This window comes from Lacerta agilis, chromosome 1 (genome assembly GCF_009819535.1).
Source record: "Lacerta agilis isolate rLacAgi1 chromosome 1, rLacAgi1.pri, whole genome shotgun sequence".
Lineage (NCBI taxonomy): Eukaryota > Metazoa > Chordata > Lepidosauria > Squamata > Lacertidae > Lacerta > Lacerta agilis.
In genome coordinates, this window is record NC_046312.1 from 65,505,308 (window position 1) to 65,529,335 (window position 24,028).

Genomic DNA, 24,028 nt, shown 5'->3' on the forward strand with positions numbered 1-24,028 from the left:
GGCAGCCGGAGTCGGAGAATGCGTGGGTCCCAGCTGATACCATCGAGGAGGAGTATCTGATACACGAGTTTCATGCATTGTTTCCGCACAAGCCTAAACTGATGCGGAGTGCTTTGGAGGAGATATTTGCCCCCACTGACGACAGCGAGGAGGAGTTCTGGGGTTTCAGATCGGGTGGTAGGTCAGACAGTGAGGAGGAGGAGGTAACAGGTGGGGTATCAGCGGGGTTTGAGGACATCTTCGCTCCCACAGATGAGGAAGAGGAGGAGGACTTCTGGGGTTTTCCCGCATCCCCCTCCAATCGGGAGGAGAGGGAGTTGGGAGAGACGGGAGGAGGCGCAGAAGGTGAAGAGAAGAGCCCGGCCTCGGGGGAGGAGGGGGGCTTTGAGGGGGGGATGGATGTCAGGGAGGTTCCCCCCCCGGAACGACAGGAAAGCTTTGGGAAATATAGAGAAGTGGCTCCTCTTCTCAGCAGCAGTGATACTGGCTCGGATTCCCCGAATTCCAGCGAGGGGGACGAAAAAGGGGGGGAAGCTAAGAGCACAGTTTCACAGCGGCAGCTTAGAGCTGAGAACTGGGACAGAGGTCAAAATCTTTCGTTAGCTGACAAGAGAAGGGGAGGGGGAAGAAGGGGCTGGAAATTTCCCAGGATGCTTTGCTGGAAGGGGAATAGGAGGAGCCCAGTGCGGGCATCTGATTTGAAATGAACAGACGTGTTTTAGCTTCGCTCTTGTAAATAGCCTGCTCAATAAATTAGCTTAGTTCTTTTGAAGCTGCCTGCCTCCGGAGCGTTCTTTCTCATGAGCATCAATCAAGCGTATCCTGACACAAAGGAACATAGAAACCTGCCTCGTACCAGGTCAGACCCATTAGTTCATCCATCACAGTACTGTCTGCTCCAACTGGCGATGACTCTTTAGGGTTTCAGACAGGAGTCTCTCCCAAGCCTGCTTGGGTGCTAGAAATTAGACCTGGTGTGGGTGCTTGTAAAGCTTGTGAATTTCAAGTGAGCTAGATGCATGTTGGGGAATGCATGTCACAGCTGCAAAGCAATTCTGCTCAGCTAGATCAAACTCTGTTAGTTTTCCATCTGCTAGCAAGAGGCCACAGTCATCTTTCTTTCTTTCTTTCTTTCTTATTTATGAAAATACATCTCCTCACCTTTCTGTCTAATGAACTGCAAGGTGACTTAGAACAAAATTTAAAACAACTATTATAATTAAAAAGCAGATCAAAGCTTCAATATAAAAAGGTCATATTCAGGGAGCCAGTGACAAACAACCACTTTGACGTGCCAAGTTGAAACAAAGGGTCTTTAAAAACCCATCATGGAGTAGGCACCTAAAGCAGGCAGTTCAGGAGCCATGGGGCAACCCCAGAAATAGTCATCTCATTGGTCTCAAGCAACTGCAATTTGGACATGAAAGAAAGCCTCCCCTATTGATTTTAATGGACAGCCAAACTCTCTGGTGGAAGATAAGGCTCTTAAGGCGTCCTCCTTTTAAGTTAGAGCTTTGAAAGTAACTGCGGTTTAAAACATGCCCCCAAATAGACCAGAAATCAGTAAATCTGTTGAAAAAGAGGAGTCAAATGCTCTAGAAAACCAGCACCTGTCAGACTGTTGGCCGCTGCATTCCAAACCAATTGAAGTTTCTAAACATTTTTCGAAAGCAATCCTATGTACCACATTATTCAGGAATTCAATCCTGATGTAAGTAAGGTATGTAAGGCATGTATCACTAGTAGCCATATTCACACTATCTTGAAATGAGCACATCTGATATATGCACTTAATCTGGGCAGAAGGGCTCCTGTCACAGCCGCAATATGAACAGCCAAAAACAAAGGAGAGCCCAGACTGCAGCACAATGCTATTCAAGATGGACAGAATCATTATATCCACTGGCAGCTCTACTTATCAGGAACACCCCAGTCTTATCTGGATTAAATCTCAATTTGTCTAGTAATTTCCGCACATTCAGTCATGTAGCAATCACAGCCATTGATTCAGCAGTCTGAGAGAATAGTGTGTCATCACCCTATGGGAAACCTGTCCCAGCAATATTCTTTAAGCATAGCGCTCAAGGTGTGTGGTGGAGATTCAGCTCAGGAATTTCTGGAAGCTACCTATTATCTGGATCCAATTCAGTCTGGCTTCAGGCCTGGTTATGGTGCTGTGCTGGTCTTGACCACAATTTCCCTCTCCTTCAACATACGAAGTTGGCAGTTTTATTTATTTGTAAATTTTAAGGGTTAACCTAAACAGCATTGTCTTTAGGTTTTAATGTTTTTCATAAGTGATGAGTTTTACCTAAATCTATACACAAGAAACTATGAAATTTGTAATCCATAATGGGAATCTGCTTCTGAGTAAACATTCACATGCATACTGTTTGACAAAATCTTAATAGATGAATAGTAAAAAAAAAAAAAACCATCTTGTTGCTGCTTTCCATGTTCTTTTCTTTTTATTTATTACATATTAGTTGCTTGCTAATTAAATTTCTCCAAGCAACTTACAATAAAAAATACACATAAAAGAATTCAAAACAAACATCAAAAGGAACAGAACAAGAATATTTACTAAAAGTGTATATTATTCTTACAATAGCTTAATTATTTCTCGGTGTAATTTTTTAAAGTAAATTTGTTTTTCTTAATAATTGAAGTATTTATGGACCACACTTTCATTAAAAAAGGCAGTATACAGCATTAAAAAATTATAATACAGGTTTCTAATACAGGTTGGGAGAAAGTTAAGATGGAGGACTATCACAATGGACTATCCTCGGACACTGAATCAGATATTTAATCAGACTTAACAGAGAGCACTAGCATGAGTTTGGCCAAACTGCGGGAGGCAGTGGAGGATAGGGGTGCCTGGCGTGCTCTGGTCCATGGGGTCACGAAGACTGAAGGACTGAACAACAACAACAACAACAACAACAACAACAACAACAACAACAACAATAACAATAACAGAGAGCACCTGTTGAAGGGCTACAGCAAAGAGCTCTTCAGCACAGCCATTCCAAATGGTCCAGCAGTATGCAAGGACTGGTCTCTTAGTGGATTATCTTCTTCCAATTATTTTTACTTTCTGGCACTTCAGGAACATAACAGAATGTATCTGTAAGCAGATATATCATTTTCACAAATTTAAGGAGCAATATAATTTCCCTTCCATAATCAGGGAGATTACTTCCAGAACTCCTGAGAGCCTATAAAACAGATCCTTAGGAGAATGCTATTTTAATTTGTTGACCTGAATAAATCTAACAGAGATAAATTAACAAAAGGGGCTAATTAGTCAAACTAATGCTATACAGTAATTATTTCTTGAATAGGCTAAGAGGCTTTGATTTGACCTTAAAATGTAAGTCCACAAAAGTTAATAACCCCCCCCCCAAAAAAAAAATTCTTTCTATCCCATTTGCCAACAGAGACCCGATGTAGTAGAGAGAATGTCTGAATAAGATAGGGGAGACTTAAAATCCAGTTCTGCCATGAAGCACATCGTATAGCCTTATTTTGGGCAAATCATCCATACTTTCTAAGGCAAATCAGGTGGCAATGGGAGAGAGGGTCTTCTCCAGATATTTTTCTGACTGATGCAAAGCCCAGATACAGTAACAAACACTTTAAAAAGCCTTCCTGCACGACAATTGTGGTCTTCATCTATTTTTGCCTTGCTTCTTCTCTAAGGATTCAATCCTATGCACACTTATCTCAGAACAAGTCCCATTGAACTAAGTGGGTATTACTTATGAGTAGACCTACTTGGAATCATTATACATATCCCTTCACCCACACCATAGGAATAGGGGAGAACCCCTAAGCAGGATACAGGGAAGTCAGCAGCAAACCTCAGAGAGGGAGATCTGCAATATTATATGGCCCTCCCAATGATCACAAGTTTGCACCCTAATTTTCTCAGCCATTCCTATAATGAGCTTTAGCATGACATTTTTTAAACATTTAATTTATAATGAAGCAATTTCTATCCATTTGCGTACTCAGCATCTTACTCTTTCTGCATAAAATATTTCTAACTTCTTGAGTATGTTCTGTGCCATTATATTCTGGTTTTAAATCAATGACCGTGAAAGAAGACAAAATAATTTCTACATTTACCCCAAAAAAAGAACCCATACTTTTTCACATGAGGCAGCTTGCCCATTTAATTCATGACTAATTTAGTAAGCTCCATTCCAAGGAATTTACTTACGCTAATCCTAAAGCCTCTTATGCAGATTTATGGAAAATATGAACAGAATGGCTCAAGCAACTGTCTCCCACAAATAAGTCTTAGTGAAACCTCAAGAGGGATTAAACAGGTCCTCATTCAAAAATGGATCAGCCAATGCCAAAGAATGAAAATCAAAAGCCAGCAGAATCACACATACAGCTATTTTTAAAAATCACATTCTGTCTGAAAAGGCAGCTCATGCATCTCACCAGCATCTTAATTATGAGACAGCTCTATCTTCATCTGTCAAATTCAATTTGTCCGCCTTTCAAATGAAACTTATACCTGTGCCTTGTGACTATAATTCAATCGCCAGTGTTGGCAAGAAAGGCAAGGACAAAGAAAGAGGTTTCTTAGGATGCTATTTAGGGCACTTGGAAGGAAGGTGGGATTTCACGGGCATTTTCCTACAACCATTAGACAACCATTAGACTCAGTGGAGAGTCATATGGAATCAGACCTTCTGACAGACTGCAGTGAGACCATATGTATAGATATTCATAGAATATCATTTCTCAATGACCAGACCAAAAGGAGAATGTGGGAATCCACCGTTAGTCCACTCTCTCCAGATATCACATTCAGAACAAAAGGGTTTGACACGGCTTGCTCGGGGGGGGGGGGGTCAGGAGCGGAAGTGGCCACACGTGGGTCTGCGTTCTTTCGGCGGCGGCAAACATGGGCAAAGCCAAGCACCAGGAGTCGAGGGAAGAGCCGGAGCCCGAGGCGACCCCGGAGAAGTCGTACCACGAGCTGGTGGAGAACGTGAACGCCATCGCGCGTCCTCTGGCCTCCCGCAATTTGACGCGCAAGCTGTACAAGTGCATCAAGAAAGCATCGAAGCAGAAACAGATCCGGCGTGGGGTGAAAGAGGTCCAGAAATTCATCAATAAAGGCAAGAAGGGGATCACAGTCCTTGCAGGAGACACACTTCCTATTGATGTCTATTGCCACATCCCCATCATGTGTGAAGACAGGAGCCTTCCATATGTCTACATTCCTTCCAAAACGGACTTGGGAGCAGCTGCAGGTTCAAAGCGACCAACGTGTGTTATCATGATCAAGCCCCACGAGGAATATCAGGAAGCCTATGATGAGTGTATGGAGGATGTGCAGGCTCTTCCCCTCCCTTTGTGAATAACATCAGTAAGAGATGCTACTAAGACTGACAAACAGGCACTTGCCTGGGCAGTAGCTTGACCCTGATTTTAGAGGAGCGGGGCAAGGAAGAGAATACTGCAATTGGCACTGTCACCAGCCCTGTGGCTCATACCCACTTCAAGTGCCAATTAAGCAACTTATTTAGAAAGAAGTTATTGACTTGTCTTGCAGCAAGGGAAGTTTGTGAAGCTGGGGGGTGGGGTGGAAGGTGGAGAGATTAAACTAATTAAAACACTTTTTAAAAAAGGGTTTGACACTTCCTTAGAATGGGAAATCAGAAATTTGTAGCGTCTAGTGATAGGAACATAGATTTAACACTACCCTCTCCCTCACTAGGGCCAGTTAGGGTTGCTAAGGCAGCAACACTCCCCCATCATCAGATACTATGGGCTGTATCCAATGTTCTCTGTCTGCTAGGGCAAGAGCCCACACGCAAGTGGATGCCAGAATCTAAAGGTTGCGCAACGAAAGGAATCCAATGCAACAGTTGCCCTAGTGGATATTTTTCCACAACAGCTGATTGTTGTTGCACAATCTGTTGTACAACAATCTTTGCAACAATCTTTTGGGTTTTTCCTTGCACCGGTGCAACAAGTACTGTATACTGCTATGTGACTTTAATTTAGTGCTACCTTGGATACAACCCAGTATTAAAAATAATAATCAGGCCATTTAAAGATAGAGAGAGAGAGGTATATGGGGGTGGGGTGGGGAGAAAACATTCCTCATGACTGCCTCCAAATGACAAAAAAGTAGCAGATGTGAAAATGTAAGCCTCATTTCTTCCAAATACACAATGCAAGTCAAATGCTACTACTGTCATTTATATTGAATACTGTTTAAATAATTCAAGGGTCCATTACCTGAAATGGTCTGGTTTCTGCAAGTGCTTAAAGTACTATTACCCTTAGATAAGTCGCCAGAGCAAACAGTAAACAAGCATAAGCTACTAATTCTACCCTCCCCCTTAAAAAAATGCCACCCATTGTTGCAATGTTAAGAAAATAAGAGACCCAAGTTATTCTGCCTTCTGAATATTTTTCATAACCTACAGACCAGATCCTATCAAGCAACACAAGGCTTATGTCTTGGATAGGTAAAAATGCAAGCTTTTTTCAACTGCAGCAGCAAGACAACAAGGCCAAAGAGAGAGAGAAAAAGAATGTTACAAAGCTGGAGCAAGATTAGTTTTTCTTGCACCATCAAAACCAAATAAGCCAAAGGGAAGAGTGGCCAAATTACTTCAATTGAAGTCATATCAATTGGGAAGCTGACTCAGACCATACACTGTACCATAATTGCCCTCCATCAAATTCATGGGCCCAAACTGTCTGTTTTCCATCTGCTTCTACACCAATTTAAGCAATTTTGAACTTTGCTCTCCCTTGGTGAATGTATCACAGATTTATTAGAATGTCAGGGTCCAATTGTTAAGATTCTCTAAGGCAGGTTATTACAAGGTGCGGATTTTTGATGTCCGTCAGTCAAGCCCAGGAAAACTGAAGGAGCACAATCAATGCAGCTTTACTCACCCTGGAAACCCATAATATAAGATAATGAAATACTCCAAGAAAAGGGGGAAAGGAGGGTGTTTATTCTCTCTTACCATTACCTCAAAGACTTCTCTGCTAATGGTTCTAGCACCAAAAAGAGGTTTTTAGACTACTGTATTTCTAGCTGCCAGTAACCATCACTGCTAATATCATGGGCTTTATAATTTCATGCCCTCTTGTTGCATGAATGGAACCTGTGTTAATCTAATGTCATGAATGAGTTACTATGCCTTTTCATACGCATTAGTCTACTCCAGGGGTCAGCAAACTTTTTCAGCAGGGGGCCAGTCCACTGTCCCTCAGACCTTGTGGGGGGCCGGACTATATTTTGAAAAAAAAATATGAACGAATTCCTATGCCCCACAAATAACCCAGAGATGCATTTTAAATAAAAGCACACATTCTACTCATGTAAAAACACGCTGATTCCCGGACCATCCACGGGCTGGATTTAGAAGGCGATTGGGCTGCATCCGGCCCCCGGGCCTTAGTTTGGGGACCCCTGGTCTACTCACATAAGTAACTCCATTAACTAAGTTCACTCATACCTTTATTACAAAATTAACCAGAGATGACCAGTGGAGTTTGGCCTATATTTACATGCAAATTACACATACATACTCAGCGGATCTGATACTGTGCTTAGTCTGCTGCCATTGTTTTTTGACAGATGACTGGTTGATAGCACAGGGCAACTTTAAAGCTATACAATACAGACAGCACTTTTGGAAAAACAAATAAACAAAAGGCAAAAACTTATTTTGCTGACAAATACTCTTGGGTGCTAAATATTGAACCTGAAGGTCTTCGCAGCCACTGAAACCACCTTTTATGTGAAACCCTGTCCACAGTACAGTGTCTTATTGTCACACAGTGCAAGTAAGGCCTATCCAGAAGCAGTTGGATTGGGAGGAGGGAAAATGTGTCACAAATGCGGGTGGCGCTGTGGGTTAAACAACAGAGCCTAGGGCTTGCCAATCAGAAGGTCGGCGGTTCAAATCCCCGCGACAGGGTGAGCTCCCGTTGCTCGGTCCCAGCTCCTGCCCACCTAGCAGTTCGAAAGAACGTCAAAGTGCAAGTAGATAAATAGGTACCGCTGTGGCGGGAAGGTAAACGGCATTTCTGTGCACTGCTCTGGTTTGCCAGAAGCGGCTTTGTCATGCTGGCCACATGACCCGGAAGCTGTACGCCGGCTCCCTCGGCCAGTAACGCGAGATGAGCGCCACAACCCCAGAGTTGGACACAACTGGACCTAATGGTCAGGGGTCCCTTTACCTTTTACTCTTGGGTGCTAAATATTGAACCTGAATGTATTCGCAGCCACTGAAACCTCCTTTTATGTGAAACCCTGTCCATTGTACACTGTGTCTTATTGTCACACAGTGCAAGTAAGGCCTGTCCAGAAGCAGTTGGATTGGGAGGAGGGAAAATGTGTCACAAACATGGCAGACAAAGCTAGTGCATTAGTGCAACTTACAACATTTGAGCTGAGCCATTTTCAAGAGCTGAAAAGTATTATTTGTGTTGGATACATTTCTGCATAAAGGCCCATATATATGTGTTAAAGTGAACAGGAAAACACTTATTCAATAACGAAGAAAACTAATTACAGGTAAGATCTGTATTGATTGATGTGATACATGTGATCTAACTGCCATTTTTAATTAATTCAATTAATTCAATTGCACAGGTTTCTGGGGCATGTTCTAGGGTGTGTTTATTCAGAGCACTAGCCAGGTGTGTTAAGCCACAGTTACCTGTTTTAGCTAGGACATTTCTTTAAAACTTCAATACTCCCTTCTAAACCTCTTGTCACCAATATCTCTTTTCCTTGCTTTCCTTCATAACCCTCTTTAATTGTTTAACTCCAATTGTTCAGTCTGGCTCTTAACACCTCATTTCCCCTAAATATTCCAAAATGGGTTATCTCACTTGCTTAGTGTAGGGCCAACCCCCAGTCAGTTACCTCTAGCAACATTACAACAGTTTACAATAAATCATGCAACAATTATAAAACTCCACGCCATTCATCTGTATCAACTATTTAACAATACTGACTCCAAAATACACGTTTAAAATTCAATCAGTTCATTTTGCCACATATGAACCAAGACTGAACCCTAGTACATACAAAACACTCCCCTGCAGCTGCATATTGTAGAGACAGATTGCTTGTGGTGAGCAACCTATTTTTTCAGGGAACCTTGTGCTAATACTAATCTTCCCATTAACGGGTTTTTGAAAAAGGAACCCACAGCTTTCTTAAAACAGTTTGAAATAAAAGAAACAAATAACAACCAAATAACAAGCACAATTCAATTATACACACTCAAGTATTTACAAAGTCTAAACGCTATCATGATTATCCAAAAAGCATCTAAATACCAAACCTGTTAAGAAGTGTATTTGCTGGTAGACTTCTATTCTTTTGAGACGTCTTTACAATAATTTGGAAAAAGTGGCATACAAACCTGATGATGCCTCCTATAATTAAATCACAACTGATTTAAGTCAAACAAAGTATGTTACAATCAAGTTTTGTATTTTTCTCAAACCAGAGAATTTGATGACTGAATTCTAAACTGGGTGGATGGGAGATTGCCTGCTCTTGATGGGGTTACACCCGGCTTCCTCAACCTCGGCCCTCCAGGTGTTTTTGGCCCACAACTCCCATGATCCCTAGCTAGCAGGACCAGTGGGCAGGGATGATGGGAATTGTAGTCTCAAAACATCTAGAGGGCCAAGGTTGAGGAAGCCTGGGTTACACTCTCTCTGAAGGAGCAGGTATGTAGCTTGGGGGCACTACTGGATCCTTTGCTGTCGCTTGAGGCTCAGGGAGCCTCAGTGGTGCAAAGTGCCTTCCATCAGCTTCACCTGCTGGCCCAGCTGTACTCTCTGGACAGGGATAGGCTAACTACTGTTTTCTATGCTCTGGTAACTTCTGGGTTAGATTACCGCAACATGTTATATGTAGGGCTTCCTCTGAAGACTGTTTGGAAACATCAGATGGTAAAGAATTTGGTGGCCAGTTGCTCACCGAGGCAAGATGGTTTAAGCATATTACGTCAATCCTGGCCCAACTTGCACTGCTTGCCAATTAGTTTCTGGGCCAAATCAAAGCGCTGGTTTTGACTTATAAAACTTTTAAGCAGCTCAGGGCCACAATATCTGAAGGTCCACCTCTCTCCTTATGAACCTACCTGGAACCTGAGTTCATCACCTGAGGCCCTTCTTCGTCTGTCTCCTCCACAAGAGTTCCAGTGGGTGGCAACACAACAACAGGTCTTTTCTGTGGTGGCTCTGCTTTTGTGGAATGCTCTCCCCAGGGAGAGTTTGGGGGTTGTTTTGTTTTGTCCTTGTTTTTGTTATGTATTTTGTGTTTTTATCTTGTATTTTTATGCTGTGAAGTGCCCTGAGATCTATGGGTGAAGGATGGCATTTTGTTGTTGTTCAGTCGTTCAGTCGTGTCCGACTCTTCGTGACCCCATGGAAGGATGGCATACAAATGTAATAAATAATAGGAGCAACAACAAGAAGCCCCCCCCCCCCCAAGAAAAAAAAAATTGTGTTCCTGGTGGTAATGTTCTCCTGCCCATTTCATTGTTTTCAAGGGGCTCAGGTGTGCCTAATTATGCACAGGTCAGGTTTTCATGTGGCAGCATTCAATTAATACTATTGCAGAGCTTACACAGGGAACTTGTGCAGCAGGAAGTAGTGCAGGGGCAGATGCAGGAAACGAAAATATAGCATCCCACAGCCACAGAAACTGCATTAGCTTGCCCATCCTTCCCTTCAGAAGCTTGCCCATCCTTCCCTTCAGAAGCATGTCCTGCATACTGTATGGAGTTGTGTGCTATCTCTGTGTGTAGGGTTTTTTTTTGGGGGGGGGTATTAAGAGGGCTTTACAGCTCCTCTTAGGTGAACCTTGCCTATAAATAAATGGAACAGCTTAAGATGTGCCTCCTTCAGGTGTGAGCACCTGTCCAGAGAACTACTTGTATCGCAGAGCTTGACAACAAAGCACTGCATGTGTGTACCAGAAAGTGTGCCTAATTCATACTACACTTCCTCCAGCTCTAGCTCCTTATACAGACACAGCAGCCTCCCTGCGCTCCCAGCGAGAGCGGTGTGTGCCCCGCTGTTGCCAGGAGCGCCCCCCCTCCCCTCTTCACTTTAGGTAACTTGTAAAAAAGGTAAAAGGTAAAGGACCCCTGCCCTGACAGTTAAGTCCAGTCGCGAACCACGACTCTCTGGGGTTGCGGCGCTCATCTCGCTTCCTTGAATTCCCACTCTGGCAAAGGAACTCCTTCCCAGCAGGCAGCGCAGCGCACAGAGCGCTTACAATAAGGCCTCAGAGCTCCGAGGCGTGCGAAAACTGACTCTGCGTGCGTCCCTCTGACTGGGAACCTCGCCAGCCCGCGCTGCTGACCCTGCGGGGTCTGCGAAGCCACAGCTAGGAGCCCGTCGAGGGAGGCGGAGAGGCCGAAAACTGGTTGGGAAGGTGGGGGGGGGAGAGATTTCTCAACTCTGGGAGGACAACTTCCTGACAGAAACAAGGCTAGATAAACAGCTGAAGGAGCCCAGCCCGGCAGCGGCTGCTCCAGGCTACATTTTTCAAGCATGACGCTTTCCCCGAGGCGGCACACACCCAGCCCGACTACCCCCGCCCCTCCTGAGCCCGGCTCGGGCGCTTCTGGCTGAGGGCAGCGCGGGGAGCCTTTGACTTTTCCCTTCTCCCCCCCCCCCCGTCTCGCCCCCATCTCTCCTCCAAGCCCCTCCCTCTGCCTCATTAAAGGCGCCGCGCAGAAAAATTGGGAAACCTTTGGCACACCGGCGCACACACTTCTCTCTCTGCCCCCCCCCCCTTACCTTCTTTCGCTTTTTTCCTCCTGGCCAAAGTGCCTCCGAGCTTGCCCAAAAAGGAGTCGTCTTTCTTCCGGGATGGGGGCGACTTGGGAGTGGGCGACTTGGGGGACGAGGGCGATTTCTGAGGAGAGGTGGCCATGGCGGAGGTGGAGCTGGGGGGTCCCACGAAAGCGCGCCCGAGCCTCGAGGAGGAGGAGGAGGAGGAGAGTCCCCGCTGGAGTCGCTCACAAGCGGCTGGTCCCTATTCCCAACGGAAGCGGAATTATTCCAAACATTTGAGGCTGTTCTTGCTCTCTCTTTCTCCCTCCCTCCTTCCTTCCTTCTTCCCTCCCTCTCTGCCTCTCTCCCTCCCGCGCGCACCCAGAGAAGGGTTTTCTCTGCCTCGCTCGCTCCTACCCATATGGGCTCAGAGCAGCGACTCGGCAGCTAGAATTCACCAGGCCAACGCCGCCCCACCTCAGGCCCTACAATAACCACCCCACTGGGACATAAGTTGCTCCCTCGCAGGCAAAACGTGGAAATAGGAGCCGTGCGCCTTTGGGAAACAGCTCCCCCCTCCCCTCGCGTTCTTATAACAGGGCTTCTCGATTAATGGAAGGGTCTTGCATTCCAGGATTGCAGCCCTAATGTTTCTAGGGAGTAAAGGGCAGACCCTCCAAGTGTCCCTATTTTCCAGGGACGTCCCTGATTTAGAGAAACCATCTCGGTTTCTGATTTGATCCCGGAATGTCCTGCTTTTCCTTAGGAAGCCCCTATTTTCATTGGAGAAATGTTAGAAGGTATGAAGTTATCCGACCCATCAGCTGTCTGAAGGTACTCCTGTACAGTATAGGGAAGGTTTTTTTAAAAAAAAAGTTTAATGTTTTGTTATGTTTTTGTATATGTTGGAAGCTGCCCAGAGTGCTGGGGTAACCCAGTAAGATGTGTGTGGTAAAAGGTAAAGATGAAGGTAAAGGGACCCCTGCCCGTTAGGTCCAGTCGGAGGTAGAAATGGTAAAATCCTTATGGAATGGGATGTACCTATTTTCATTGGAGAAATGTTGGAGGGTATGAAAGGGACCTTTGAGTAAACAGGCATATTAAAGGGATTCTAATGCAAGTCCTTCAATCTCATCAGAGCCAGGATCTCTTCTACCACAGTACTTCCCCAGCTTTCAGTCACATGATTTATGTGATTTCAACATGCATAGCAAAATCCTTGTTCTTTGCTCTGCTTGAGCTGCTTTTCTGCAGTTGTCCCGGAAGATGGGTGCTTCCAGACCGGGCTGTTATATCGCCAAAAAGTCAAACAGATCAGATTTTTCTGTGTGCACATTTGGCATATTAGCTGCCAGACATTCCCATTCCTCCTGCCCCAGTGGCTAATCATTGCTATTCCACATGTGTAATGGGCAGAAGTTGATAGACTGTATCTGGAAATTGTATTCCCTGTTCTCCACTGTCTATGTTTTGCTCACTTAAAAAAATTCCAGAAAATGTGCAATAACAAATGTTACCAGCCTTAGCGCTTATGCTTCACAGTGGACATGATGGAGGCTTATGTGTTGGTGGAGGGCAAATCCATTTCAGTTTGTTGTTTGGCAACTTGCGAAGGGAACCAGGCAGAGGGCCTTCTCGGTAGGCGCCCGCCCTGTGGTACACCCTCCCATCAGATGTCAAGGAAATAAACAACTATCTGACTTTCAGAAGACATCTGAAGGCAGCCCTGTTTAGGGAAGTTTTTTAATGTTTAATGTTTTATTGTGCTTTTAATTCTGTTGGGAGCTATCCAAAGTGGCTGGGGAGGCCATAAATAATAATAATAATAATAGTAATAGTAATATTTACCTGAGTGAAGAAATAATAATAATTTTATCATTTTAACCCTGCCCTTCTGGCTGCGTTTCCCCAGCCACTCTGGGCGGCTCCCAACAGAACACTGAAAACACAATAAGACTTCAAACATTAAAAACTACAATAAACAGGGAAGCTTTCACAAGTGATAGAGTTCTTGCACAAAAAAGTTTATATTACAAAACCCTCTCAATCTATGTACTGCTGTTATGGTCTCCAAGTTAATCCCCTACATGTACTGTGTGGAGAGAGTGAAAGAACAGCTTCTCCTGGGTTGTTGAATTTTAAATGTGCAGCAGTTGGTGGAAATAGGCATGTTCACATGGTTTCCTCTGCTAGAAACAACATGTACACCAATGTGGAAGTATGGGACATTAAAGGTCACCCACCAGAAGTAAAAATAATAATATATGCCCTAATGAACTTCACCAGGAGTGATTGTAGATGTATAGCAGCTTAATTCAGATGATTAAATGCAAACAAAGTATGGGCTGGTATTTTGATGATAATGTCATATGGATGTTGTAAAAAATACTTTTGCACAAGAGCAACACCAATTCTGCAATTTCATCTCAGTTGGAGATACACCCTTCCCTCTCCCTCTCCCTGTCAGGAAATACCGGTTGTTTAGACACGCAGCAGATGTACCTGCTAAAATCTTTTATATCTTCTTTTTTGTTCCTGTTTTACCTTTATGTTTTCAACTTGTATAAGGACAACCTTTTACAAAGTTTTACTCATAAGTCATACTCGAGTAGAGCCTTTGAAATAATGTCCATTGGTTGCAGTGGCTTGTATCCAATAAATTGTGTTGCTCACCTGATGGTAAGAGCTCCATCAGTGGAACAGGATGGGAGGCAATTTTAGCATGTTTCCCCCTCCATTCTCTTTCGAATCCGAGACATCTGAGACAGACTTCAAAAACAGTTTTTTTGGTATGGTATGGGACCACTGTCCAAAGGAAAAATGGGTAGGCCTTAGTTGAGTTAAAGTAGCTTTTTAATATTGGTCACTGGGCTTGGTAATTAATAACTTTCCCATAACTTCCCTTAAACCACACTGTAAACTGTGGTTTTGTGAAGGTGAAAATTCTGAATTAGAAGTCCTTGTAGAAACATTCCCAGGATATCTTGGAAAAAAAGTCTCAGTGACCTGGTTTAAATATATAGGGTGATATCCAACTAACTGGTACCATCAGGACAAGGATTTCTGCTTGCACAGCAGAACTCCCCCCCTCCCATAAATATTCTGGGAGTTTCCAGAACAGTAATGTTTAGAATGGTGTCAGAAAAGTGTTATGACATGTGATTCCTGACAGGAGCATATACAGAAAACTTTTAATGGGACTTGAAGAACTAATTAGCTTTAATTCTTCAAAAAAAAGTTTCATACATTTTGTTTTACAGTAAACAAAAATTACATTTCAGATTGTAGTGCTTCATGCCTCAATAATAGTACAAAGTAGAACAACAGATCCCTGATAGATATAGAAAGTCCATTTACAGGACTGGGACATGGACAGTGTGTTTAAAACATAATTATTCATCGTATCTGAACATCAGAATGGCTAAATAGACACACTGGGTGAGACAAAATTCCCTTTACTTCCAACCTCATGGTTCTCATTAAAATGTTAAAATGTTCACCTGATAATTACTCAAATTGCTTTCTCTCTATGATGAGTCCTGTGTTTTTTAACACAGTGATTGGTCTGGATGTCACTATTAGACAAACATCATCTACACAGGTTGTATCTACATATACAGATAGTTGGAGGGCTTTGTACTTTTTGCACAGGTATAATAAACCCAAATTCCAGGCTGAGGAGAGTATTTCCATTTGGGAGCTGCATTACAGAATATCCTGAATTCGTTAACTCAGGGACTAACTAAATTATAGAAATGTTTGTGGGCCCTGACATTTAAAAGAAAAACTGTTGGAAAACAATGTGAAGCAGAGAAGTTTCATGCTGCTTCTCTCTAAATTACTTACTAATGTCAGTTTTTCCCAGGGTTGGTTCCCAATGTTTGCTCTTGTAGGGCAAAAGTGAAGTGAAATTATGAGATTGAATTTGAGAAGCAGTAGGCAGGGAAATGATGACTGTGTCACTGAACCTGCTCCAGTTCTCCCACCCCATTTTTTAGGGCTCTGTTTCAGGTTTGCCTCCTCCAGTAAAAAGGGGTTTTGAGCAAACAAGCCAGGTGTGTAAAACAACTCAGTAATTCTGGTGTTCATGTGCAGGGTTTTATTTATTTTTAATTTAGGAGCCACGCCTTTGTGCAACTGAACAGTTACCTGTAATTCCATTAAATATTTCCAATAATTCAACATTCTGTGACATTGCTAGGCACAGAAACGTTTATGGTTCAGAAGCTTTAAGCAGCTTTGGTTAAAATGAATCTGGGTTGCACTTATAGCATTGTGCCATGTCACCAGTAAGTTTTTAAATAATCCAAATAAGATATTTAAGTACATTTGAACACTAAACAGAGAATAGCTTATATTACAATAATGATGTGCAACTCACAGTACACATACATTATCTATTAAGTGCAAATGAGAAATTCAGATACTGTACATCTCTTTAAAAAAAGGAACTGGTATCGTTCCGCCTTATGCAGTAAAAGCGGCTTTAACAAAACATTATTCATGATTTTAATTTCAGTTACTGAAATTAAACCCCCAACGATAATATGTTTACAAGTTACAATTTCATGTAAACACCACACGATGCAATAAATACATAAATACTGAAGAGACCCCATCCTTTGTTTCATACCACCTTCCAAGACATTTCTATATTCTGTATTTTTCTTAATAGTTCTCTTTCTATCATCTCCTCTTGCAGCTGTGAGAAGAATTAAAGCTTTCACTTTAGAAGAAAAGGAGTTCTAACATTGCATATGAACTCAGAAGACTGTCCTTGGTTCTAGTGAAAAATAAATCTGGATCAAACCATGGTTTGATACTCTGGTTTGTTAACTATATTTGGTTATGACAAACCACAGTTCCCCGAGTTTATATGTAATGGGAAACCACAGTTTCTTCTAAAGTAAAATAAATGTTAGTTCTTGCCCTTTTGCGCCGAAGAGAGAGTGCTTATGGCAGGGCTCACACCATGGGCCTTAAATAAGCTACATTTAATAAAATTAAGTTATGCATTGTAACAGAAACCATTTTACTCTTTACTCTTTCAACCAGGTTCTGGAGTTTCACTCACTTCACACTTTTATGTGTATGCTGTGTGTAAACTATTGTCCAGCCAAATGCAGCAGTAGCATTTAAGCACCTCTTACATAGCTAAATCATAGTTTAGTCTTTCGAGTTAGAATTAAAAAAAATATTCAGAAATAATCCCTGAGTTCTGGACACATCTTTGTGTTGAGGCCCATACTGAATTTTCTTACAAGTTTTAAAAATCAGCTATGACAAACAGTATTCAAATAAAGTGATAAACGTAATACGAGGCATCATTTTTCCCCCAGCTGGGCTGCAATCCTCAGAACAGTTCGGTATGCAGAAGCTTCCATTGACATCACTGGTGATTTGTCAAAGCATTCATTTGGAATATATCATCTGTACATGTATCTTGAGCTGCAACAAAAACATGGCTGCACCCACCCACCCCCCGAATTTCTAGTGAATACAGGCATTACAAGAAGGTGACCCATCTTTGTGTTGAGATTGTGTGCAGCATATTTGACTTTTACACAAAACTAAGGATCACAAAGTGGTACAATTCATGGTGTGAAAGCACCATGTAAAATCCACTGCAATACTGCATATATTTCTGCCAGTGTATTCCATCACCATCTTTGGTTGCAAGCTGTAGAAGTTTCACTTGATCCCTCTACATTTTCTTTGGGAGGATCCCTTTGATAATTCAGCAGCACAAATTGAAAATATTTACCACTGTGCAGTATTAAATCTTATTTAGTAGACACAGCCCCTTCTATTCTGTACATACAACGTTTGTGAATTATATTGCTTAAAAAAGCACTAACACCTTTTCTGCTGCTTACAATGTACACATATAATCTGTAATTTAAAGAATATCTTCTTCCACTACAAGAAATTGTGTTTGAGGTCAATGTGTTATTATACGGGTGATGCTTGTTTTAAAAATTGTAACACTTTGCTTTGTGACATATTCATGAAGTAAAGCATGCAGAAGGAACAAACACAAATACAGATTTCAGCTAAATCAATACTATAGTTCTGTGACTTTCAAGAACACTCAGAATTTAAACACCAAGAAGTGAAAAAAAATAAACCCTTTGGACATCAATTTCCACAATGGATGCATATCAGATAAGACATGCATACTCTTTTTGCATATGTTGATGTAAGGAGAACACCATTCTTCTCATGGCGGTCATAGCATGCAGGGCTTTCCTCTTCAATAACATTTTCAACATGATCTTGCAGTGCTGGTGGTCACTATGCTGGAAAGGAAAATATTTGCCTGGCGCCAGTGTGTACAACGTTCAGAATTTGTATTCCCTTTCTAAAACTCCCCAAGTGCTGCTTTTCATCTTTTTCCTCCACTGGTCACAACTCCTAAATCTATCTCTGTCAGGTGGGGTGTGGCTGCAGCTCGATGGTTGAAGGGCTGGCAAGGTGGGTGATGAATTTGGCCACTCCCAGCATTCTGTCCTGGAACCTTAGGGTGAAGAGTGTGTAATAAATCAGTAGGTAAATAAAGAAAAATCACCTGAGGCAATTGCCTCATTTTGCTAAATGATAGAGGTGGCCCTGCTGGGATTCAAATACTGTAACAACATTCAAAATACTCAAGGCCTTGATCAGGAGATGTGTTTATTTTATTTTATGTTAATCTTTTCTATTCAGAGTCTCCAATGATATATCACAAACTGCTCAAAAGAAATTTTCTTTGTATGGGGTGGTGGAATGTGTTCAGCTACTTTTACAGTTCTTTAAAGCTGGCAAGAACATATGTCAGTCTGTTAAGAATAAATAAAATTTTAACTACAGGGAATGAATCTTCTATTCATTTATTACTCCAGCTTCATATTGTATATGCAAATTAGCATTCAAATCCCCCAAACCTTCCACATAACGTAATGTGAGAATGACCCAATAGGGCCTTTTTATTATTCCCTTTCCTCCAGTGCACAGATCACTGGGTATCTGAAATTCAGTTCTTCTGAGTAGAAATTTCAGATATATTCAGCCTTTTCTAGCCCATCCCCTTTTTAGTAAACAAAACAACTTAAGTATCAGAAGCTTCATCTTTTGGATATTCAGAAAAAAATCATAATTGACACAGAAACCTTGAATTATCGCTGGGTACACAACATACATTTCAGCAGTACCCGAATACAACTTTGAAACTGCTTTCTAAATTTAGGGGAATTTAGAAAAAGAAATCCCCTTCCTGGGCTTCAATAGTGAGAAATAAATCAAATAACTCTGGCTATCATAGGGATTGTACATGGCATGTCTCTCTAACATGCCAAACATTCTTAAGGGACATGTGCATCTAAAACTCAGTTGACTCAGTAGGCAAATATATATATTGCAACTTCCTCTTGCAATGCAGTTAGCTTCGGTACTTTGCTTACCATCAAGGTCATTTCTCCCTCTCTCTTCTCCAGTTAGTTTTGATGATCCTCGAATTCCAGCTCTTTGGCTCTGAGCACAGGAATAACAGAGGTTCAGCTATGACAACCAATCAGTCTTTAACATTAATATTATCGAACAGGTGGTATCAAAACATTTGCCCTTTTCAGCAAGATTAAGAGCTGGGCATACTAGGTCCAAGTGGTCAAGTGCCTTCCATTCTCCTGAATCACTACCACCACCGAAATATTATAATAATAATAATAATAATTTATTTATATCCTGCCCTTCCAAGCCAAAAACCGGGCTCAGGGTGGCTAACACTAATTAAAATCACAGCAAAAACATAAAAACAATCAATTTAAAATACAGATTAAAATACAAATTCAAAATTAAAACTGCAGTTTCATTTTCAAATAGCCCACCAATAAAAGAATGAAGCATAAGTATCAAACAGAAACCAACCCAAAGGCCAGGTGGAACAGCTCCGTCTTGCAGGCCCTGCGGAAAGATGCCAAATCCCGCAGGGCCCTGGTTTCTTGTGATAGACTCTTCCACCAAGTTGGGGCCAATACTGAGAAAGCCCTGGCCCTAGCTGAGGCCAACCTAGCATCTTTGTTGCTCGGGACCTCCAAAAGATTATTATTTGAGGACCTTAAGGTCCTACATGGGACATACCAGGAGAGGTGGTCACTTAGGTATGAGGGTCCTAAATATCAGACCAATGGCAGGAAAGGTAACAATCTACGACTGAAAGCAAAAGGCTGCCCCACACATTATGTAGGGGGGCATAGGAAATCACCCTACTCTGAGCCGGGCCAATTGATCTATCCAGCTCAGTATTGTCTGCACTGACCGGCAGTGGCTTTTCAGGGTTTTAGGCAGGAGACATTCCCAGCCCTACCTGGAAATGCCAAAGATTAAATCAGTGACCATTCGCATGCAAAGCAGCTGAGCTAAGGCCCTTCCCTAGGATCAGTGTGGTGCAGCGTTTGAAGTAGTTAATCAGCGCAGAAGCTCACTGATTAACCTTGGGCAGTCTCCACCTCTGAGCCTAATTGCGGGATTATTGTGAAGAGAAAATGAGATGGTCCTATATATCCTGGAAGAAGGGTATGATAAAAATGTAAAATAAATATGTACAAATGTGTTGTCCACTGGTGGGGGAGAGGTTTGTGTCATTGTCCCACCATCAGGGAGAAGACATTGGGTGCTGACGCAAGCTAGGACCTTCTCTGTGGTGGCACCCTGAATTCAAATGCCTTTTTCCAAGAGGCACCAAAACTTATTAGAATTGCAGCTCCAGTATAGGAGCCACCTATTTTGCTCAGGCACGTATGCATGGGCATAGCCAGGGGGGCAGGGGGCAGCTGGCCCCTCCTAAATCAAGTAAATAACTAAAAAATCTTAACTAAAAGTAGAAATTGTAGAAAGATTTTTGACATGTTTCTGAGCACTTGGGGGGGGGTCAAAAGGAGGTAATTTAAAACAACTGTTGTTGAAACATTTCATTCCAATACTGCTAGACAGAGCCAGACAGAGGATGATGACAGGTGGGTGTCCTTCCCCCCCCCCCAAAAAAAACCTTAAATCCTAGCTACATCCGTACATATATGAATAGTTAAATATAGTTAATAATTAATGGTTATAATTGAATTTACTGGTGATTATCTCTTGTTGCTGTTGGCTTTTTTTATTAGATGCTTATTTCTTTTACTGTATTTTATTCTGGGTTGTTTTAATATCATTGTTACCAGCCCTGAGTATCGTGGATATAAAGGAATGGTTACTGAGCAGGGCAACTGTTTCCCCCATGCTCAAAACGATACATCTGCACATCCTCAAGTTGTGAGAAATTGTGCGCAGGTGGGAGTTCTTTTTCCCCTCCAAGATGATAATCTGGCACTTTTACCAATTTCCAGAGGATGAAGTGCCTACAGGCCCATAAGGATTCATCACAGGAAAACATATTCTCCATTGCTAACAGTTCTTTAGCTCAACAGTAAATACTGGGTATATGTTTAAAACCAACGGTAGCTTTTGCGCTCATTTATTGTAAAATACTTCCACCTGCAAATGCCAATAATGTAAGGAGGAGCAGTACTCTATCTCTGTACTTTAATGGTGATATGCTATGCAAGGCATAATGCAGCAATTTAGTTCAATAATGGCCATCTACATGCATCAGGAAGAAAATCCTCTGCCTCGAAGAAGCGAATATTCTCTCCCCATCTCTGATATTTTCGCCACTAATGGCAAACAGTGAGTTTTTACTTACATGATCAGCAGTTCAGATTCATAGTGCATTAATTTATTCTTCTCCAATACCAGCTCAAACCATTCATGTAACAGCTGAGTTTCATCTTGTGTGCTTGAATCTGTTTAAGATATTAAAAAAATAAATTTGCAATATCTGGTTTTCCTCCCCGTGATAGCACTGCCATGTCCCCCCCCAAAAAAAAATCACATTCTGCAGAGACCGATTAAAAAAAAATCAAATAGATTACACAAGCACCCAAAACTACAATGAAGAATTGCTGAACTGTCAGCTAAAATATGTAACCAAAAATGGTTAATGCAGTAGAGAGTAGACCCACAGATTGGGAAATACCACAAAATGTCAGGAGCAGTCTTGGAGTAGTTGATACGATAGCACTTCTGAAGCTCAGTGGGCATGGACCTAAACCACTGCCCAGATGTTTGGAAGGCAAACATAAGAATGATAAATAAAATAAAAATGAAACAAGCTTAGGGACAGATCACCGTCAACCTGGTCTGTTTTTCAGTAAGAGTCCCCATTAGTCATAGGACTGAGATTATTTCTGATTCTTCTAATGCATGAATTGTTGCTGCCCTAATTGTGAGATCCTCAAAGCTTCATTTTGCTCATCAACCTTCGGAGCACTTTGTTTCGCCCTGACACATGTTCTCTTCTTATTCAGTCCAGTCGCTAATGAATAAACTCCCACCAACAAAAGAGCCTTTCATTCCACACTCTCGCAATTATTAGAGGGGAGATGCATTAATGTCACGGAAGACTAGTGTTTGCAGGCCTGTCTCCAGATTCAGTTATTCAGAACCTTTTGCAGCTCGATAGTATTGCTTAACTGTGATGATTTTCTAATTACCGTAATAATACCTATTAAATCGCTTGAACTCCATAAGCACAGCCCTGCTTAAATACAGCTTAACCTAATAAGGGCTGGTCATTCATTAAGCAATAATGCACATTATTTTTTTTAAAGAGTGAGTGAATGGCAATGTAACAGCTGGAACTGCCCATTTGACAACATAAATATAAATAAGCAACCCCACAAAATTAATAGGGTCCCTGAGTGGTTTGCAGAACCTATGAAAAAACTGTGCACGAGAAACTTACAGATGAGGAATAATCACAAACTCTGCCCAAAAACAGCTCCCTCTGTAGTTGTCTACCAATCAATATAAATAGGAGGGGGCCCAACCTTAATAAAAGGAATTAAATTACTACGGATCGGGAAAGGAAACGGGAGCTTCAGTTTCTCCAGACACACCAAGTAGGTGAGAGCATGACATTTCTGAAGCAAAGTAATTGACTGTCTACTGTTGATCCTCAGTGGACATTGAGAGATTTAATGTTGATTTGAATGCTATCTGCATGCAGTTACTCTATCCCTTGCCATATGGCCCCTCTGTGTGGCAAGCAGTTTCTTTTCCCCATGTCCACACACACCGGTCATGGCTGGTGTCCATTGGGGGCTGGTAGGGCAGAGGGCAGGAAGTTCAGCAGTAGGGGAGCAAGATCCAATGAAAGGCAGAGTTCATTCTCTTCCCTGCTGAGTACTACAAGGGCAATACTGAAATACAGGAGAACGAGGGTGACAGCCAGTGTGACTCAAGTGGCTGTAAAATCCAGGCAAGTGGATCCAGGCTGAGGGCAGGCTGAGGTTAGTGGGGTAGTGCCCCATTTGCCCTAGTGAACACACACACAAAGTGCATGGCAATGACATTTGGTGAGCCAGGAGTCTTCAGGTGCCAGGGGTGCCAACTTGAATAACTTATGGGGGGGGGCAGGTAAGTCCCACCGTGCATAATCGATCACATGATGTGGTGCACTCACACCATTTGAATGGCAATGCCCATCAACTTGGGGGGGGGGAGGGGCTCAGCCCTGTCAAACATTTTATTGGGGAGTTTCCAAAGGGACCTCAGCCTCTAGGAGATGGCTCCTATGGAGGTGCTAATGGATCAGTGCTCTGTTTTTCTTGTTGCCATTATGTGCAAGGAGTACTTGTTGCCATTGGTTCTCAGGCAAATGCAGATAGTCAGGTGGGGGGAGCAGGGCAGTAGGGAATGAGGGGGGCAATTGCTCCCTCAAGTGTTATTTTGAAGGCTGCATTCAAATGAGAAAACACCAGCACAACACAAATGTTAACAATGGAACAAAGAGGGTCTGCCTGAACAATAACAAGACAACAAGCAAGCAGAAGGAGTAGTAGTAGAAGAAGAAGAAAATGAAGATTCTGTTTCCAGGATTAAATAAAACACTGCAACCAAAATCTGTGCTCTTATGCATTTGTTATCATAGATAATGCATGAGTTTTATACTAAGGTCTAACTCACACACACACAAAAAAAAAATCTGAGCTGAGCACAGGATAAACTGAATTCAAAGAAATTGTCTGAGCATCTCCCTCTTGTGGCCAGGCTGCTCTTGAATGTTAAACATTTACCGGCAACCTCACTGCAGGCTGAAAATTCAACTCTGTGACCAGAGTCAGCTTGCAGTCACATGCATCAGGCT

The 24,028-nt window shown here is 42.3% G+C and overlaps 3 protein-coding genes across 3 annotated transcripts in view; 1 reads left to right on the plus strand and 2 right to left on the minus strand.

The window, feature by feature from the left end:
• Positions 1–12,152, minus strand: part of PARVA (parvin alpha) — a 71,534-nt gene extending 59,382 nt beyond the window's left edge. Inside the window, exon 1 of the mRNA XM_033152296.1 lies at positions 11,833–12,152. Coding sequence (XP_033008187.1) covers positions 11,833–11,968 — 136 coding nt within the window. The 5' untranslated portion in view covers positions 11,969–12,152. The remainder of the gene's footprint in view (positions 1–11,832) is intronic.
• Positions 4,876–5,536, plus strand: LOC117048468 (H/ACA ribonucleoprotein complex subunit 2-like protein). Its single transcript, XM_033152310.1, has one exon. It carries the CDS (start codon positions 4,928–4,930, stop codon positions 5,384–5,386), a length of 459 nt encoding a protein of 152 aa, XP_033008201.1. The 5' UTR covers positions 4,876–4,927; the 3' UTR covers positions 5,387–5,536.
• A 5,144-nt stretch (positions 12,153–17,296) lies between the features above and the next one.
• The window catches only part of MICALCL (MICAL C-terminal like), a 34,641-nt gene continuing 27,909 nt past the window's right edge, over positions 17,297–24,028 (minus strand). Inside the window, exons 9-11 of the mRNA XM_033152323.1 lie at positions 21,524–21,623; positions 19,248–19,317; positions 17,297–18,325 (exon numbers count right to left, since the gene is read on the minus strand). Coding sequence (XP_033008214.1) covers positions 19,281–19,317; positions 21,524–21,623 — 137 coding nt within the window. The 3' untranslated portion in view covers positions 17,297–18,325; positions 19,248–19,280. The remainder of the gene's footprint in view (positions 18,326–19,247; positions 19,318–21,523; positions 21,624–24,028) is intronic.

Coding starts and splice junctions, on each gene's coding strand:
- LOC117048468 (XM_033152310.1), top strand. CDS start 4,928: ATGGGCAAAGCCAAGCACCAGGAGTCGAGGGAAGAGCCGGAGCCCGAG.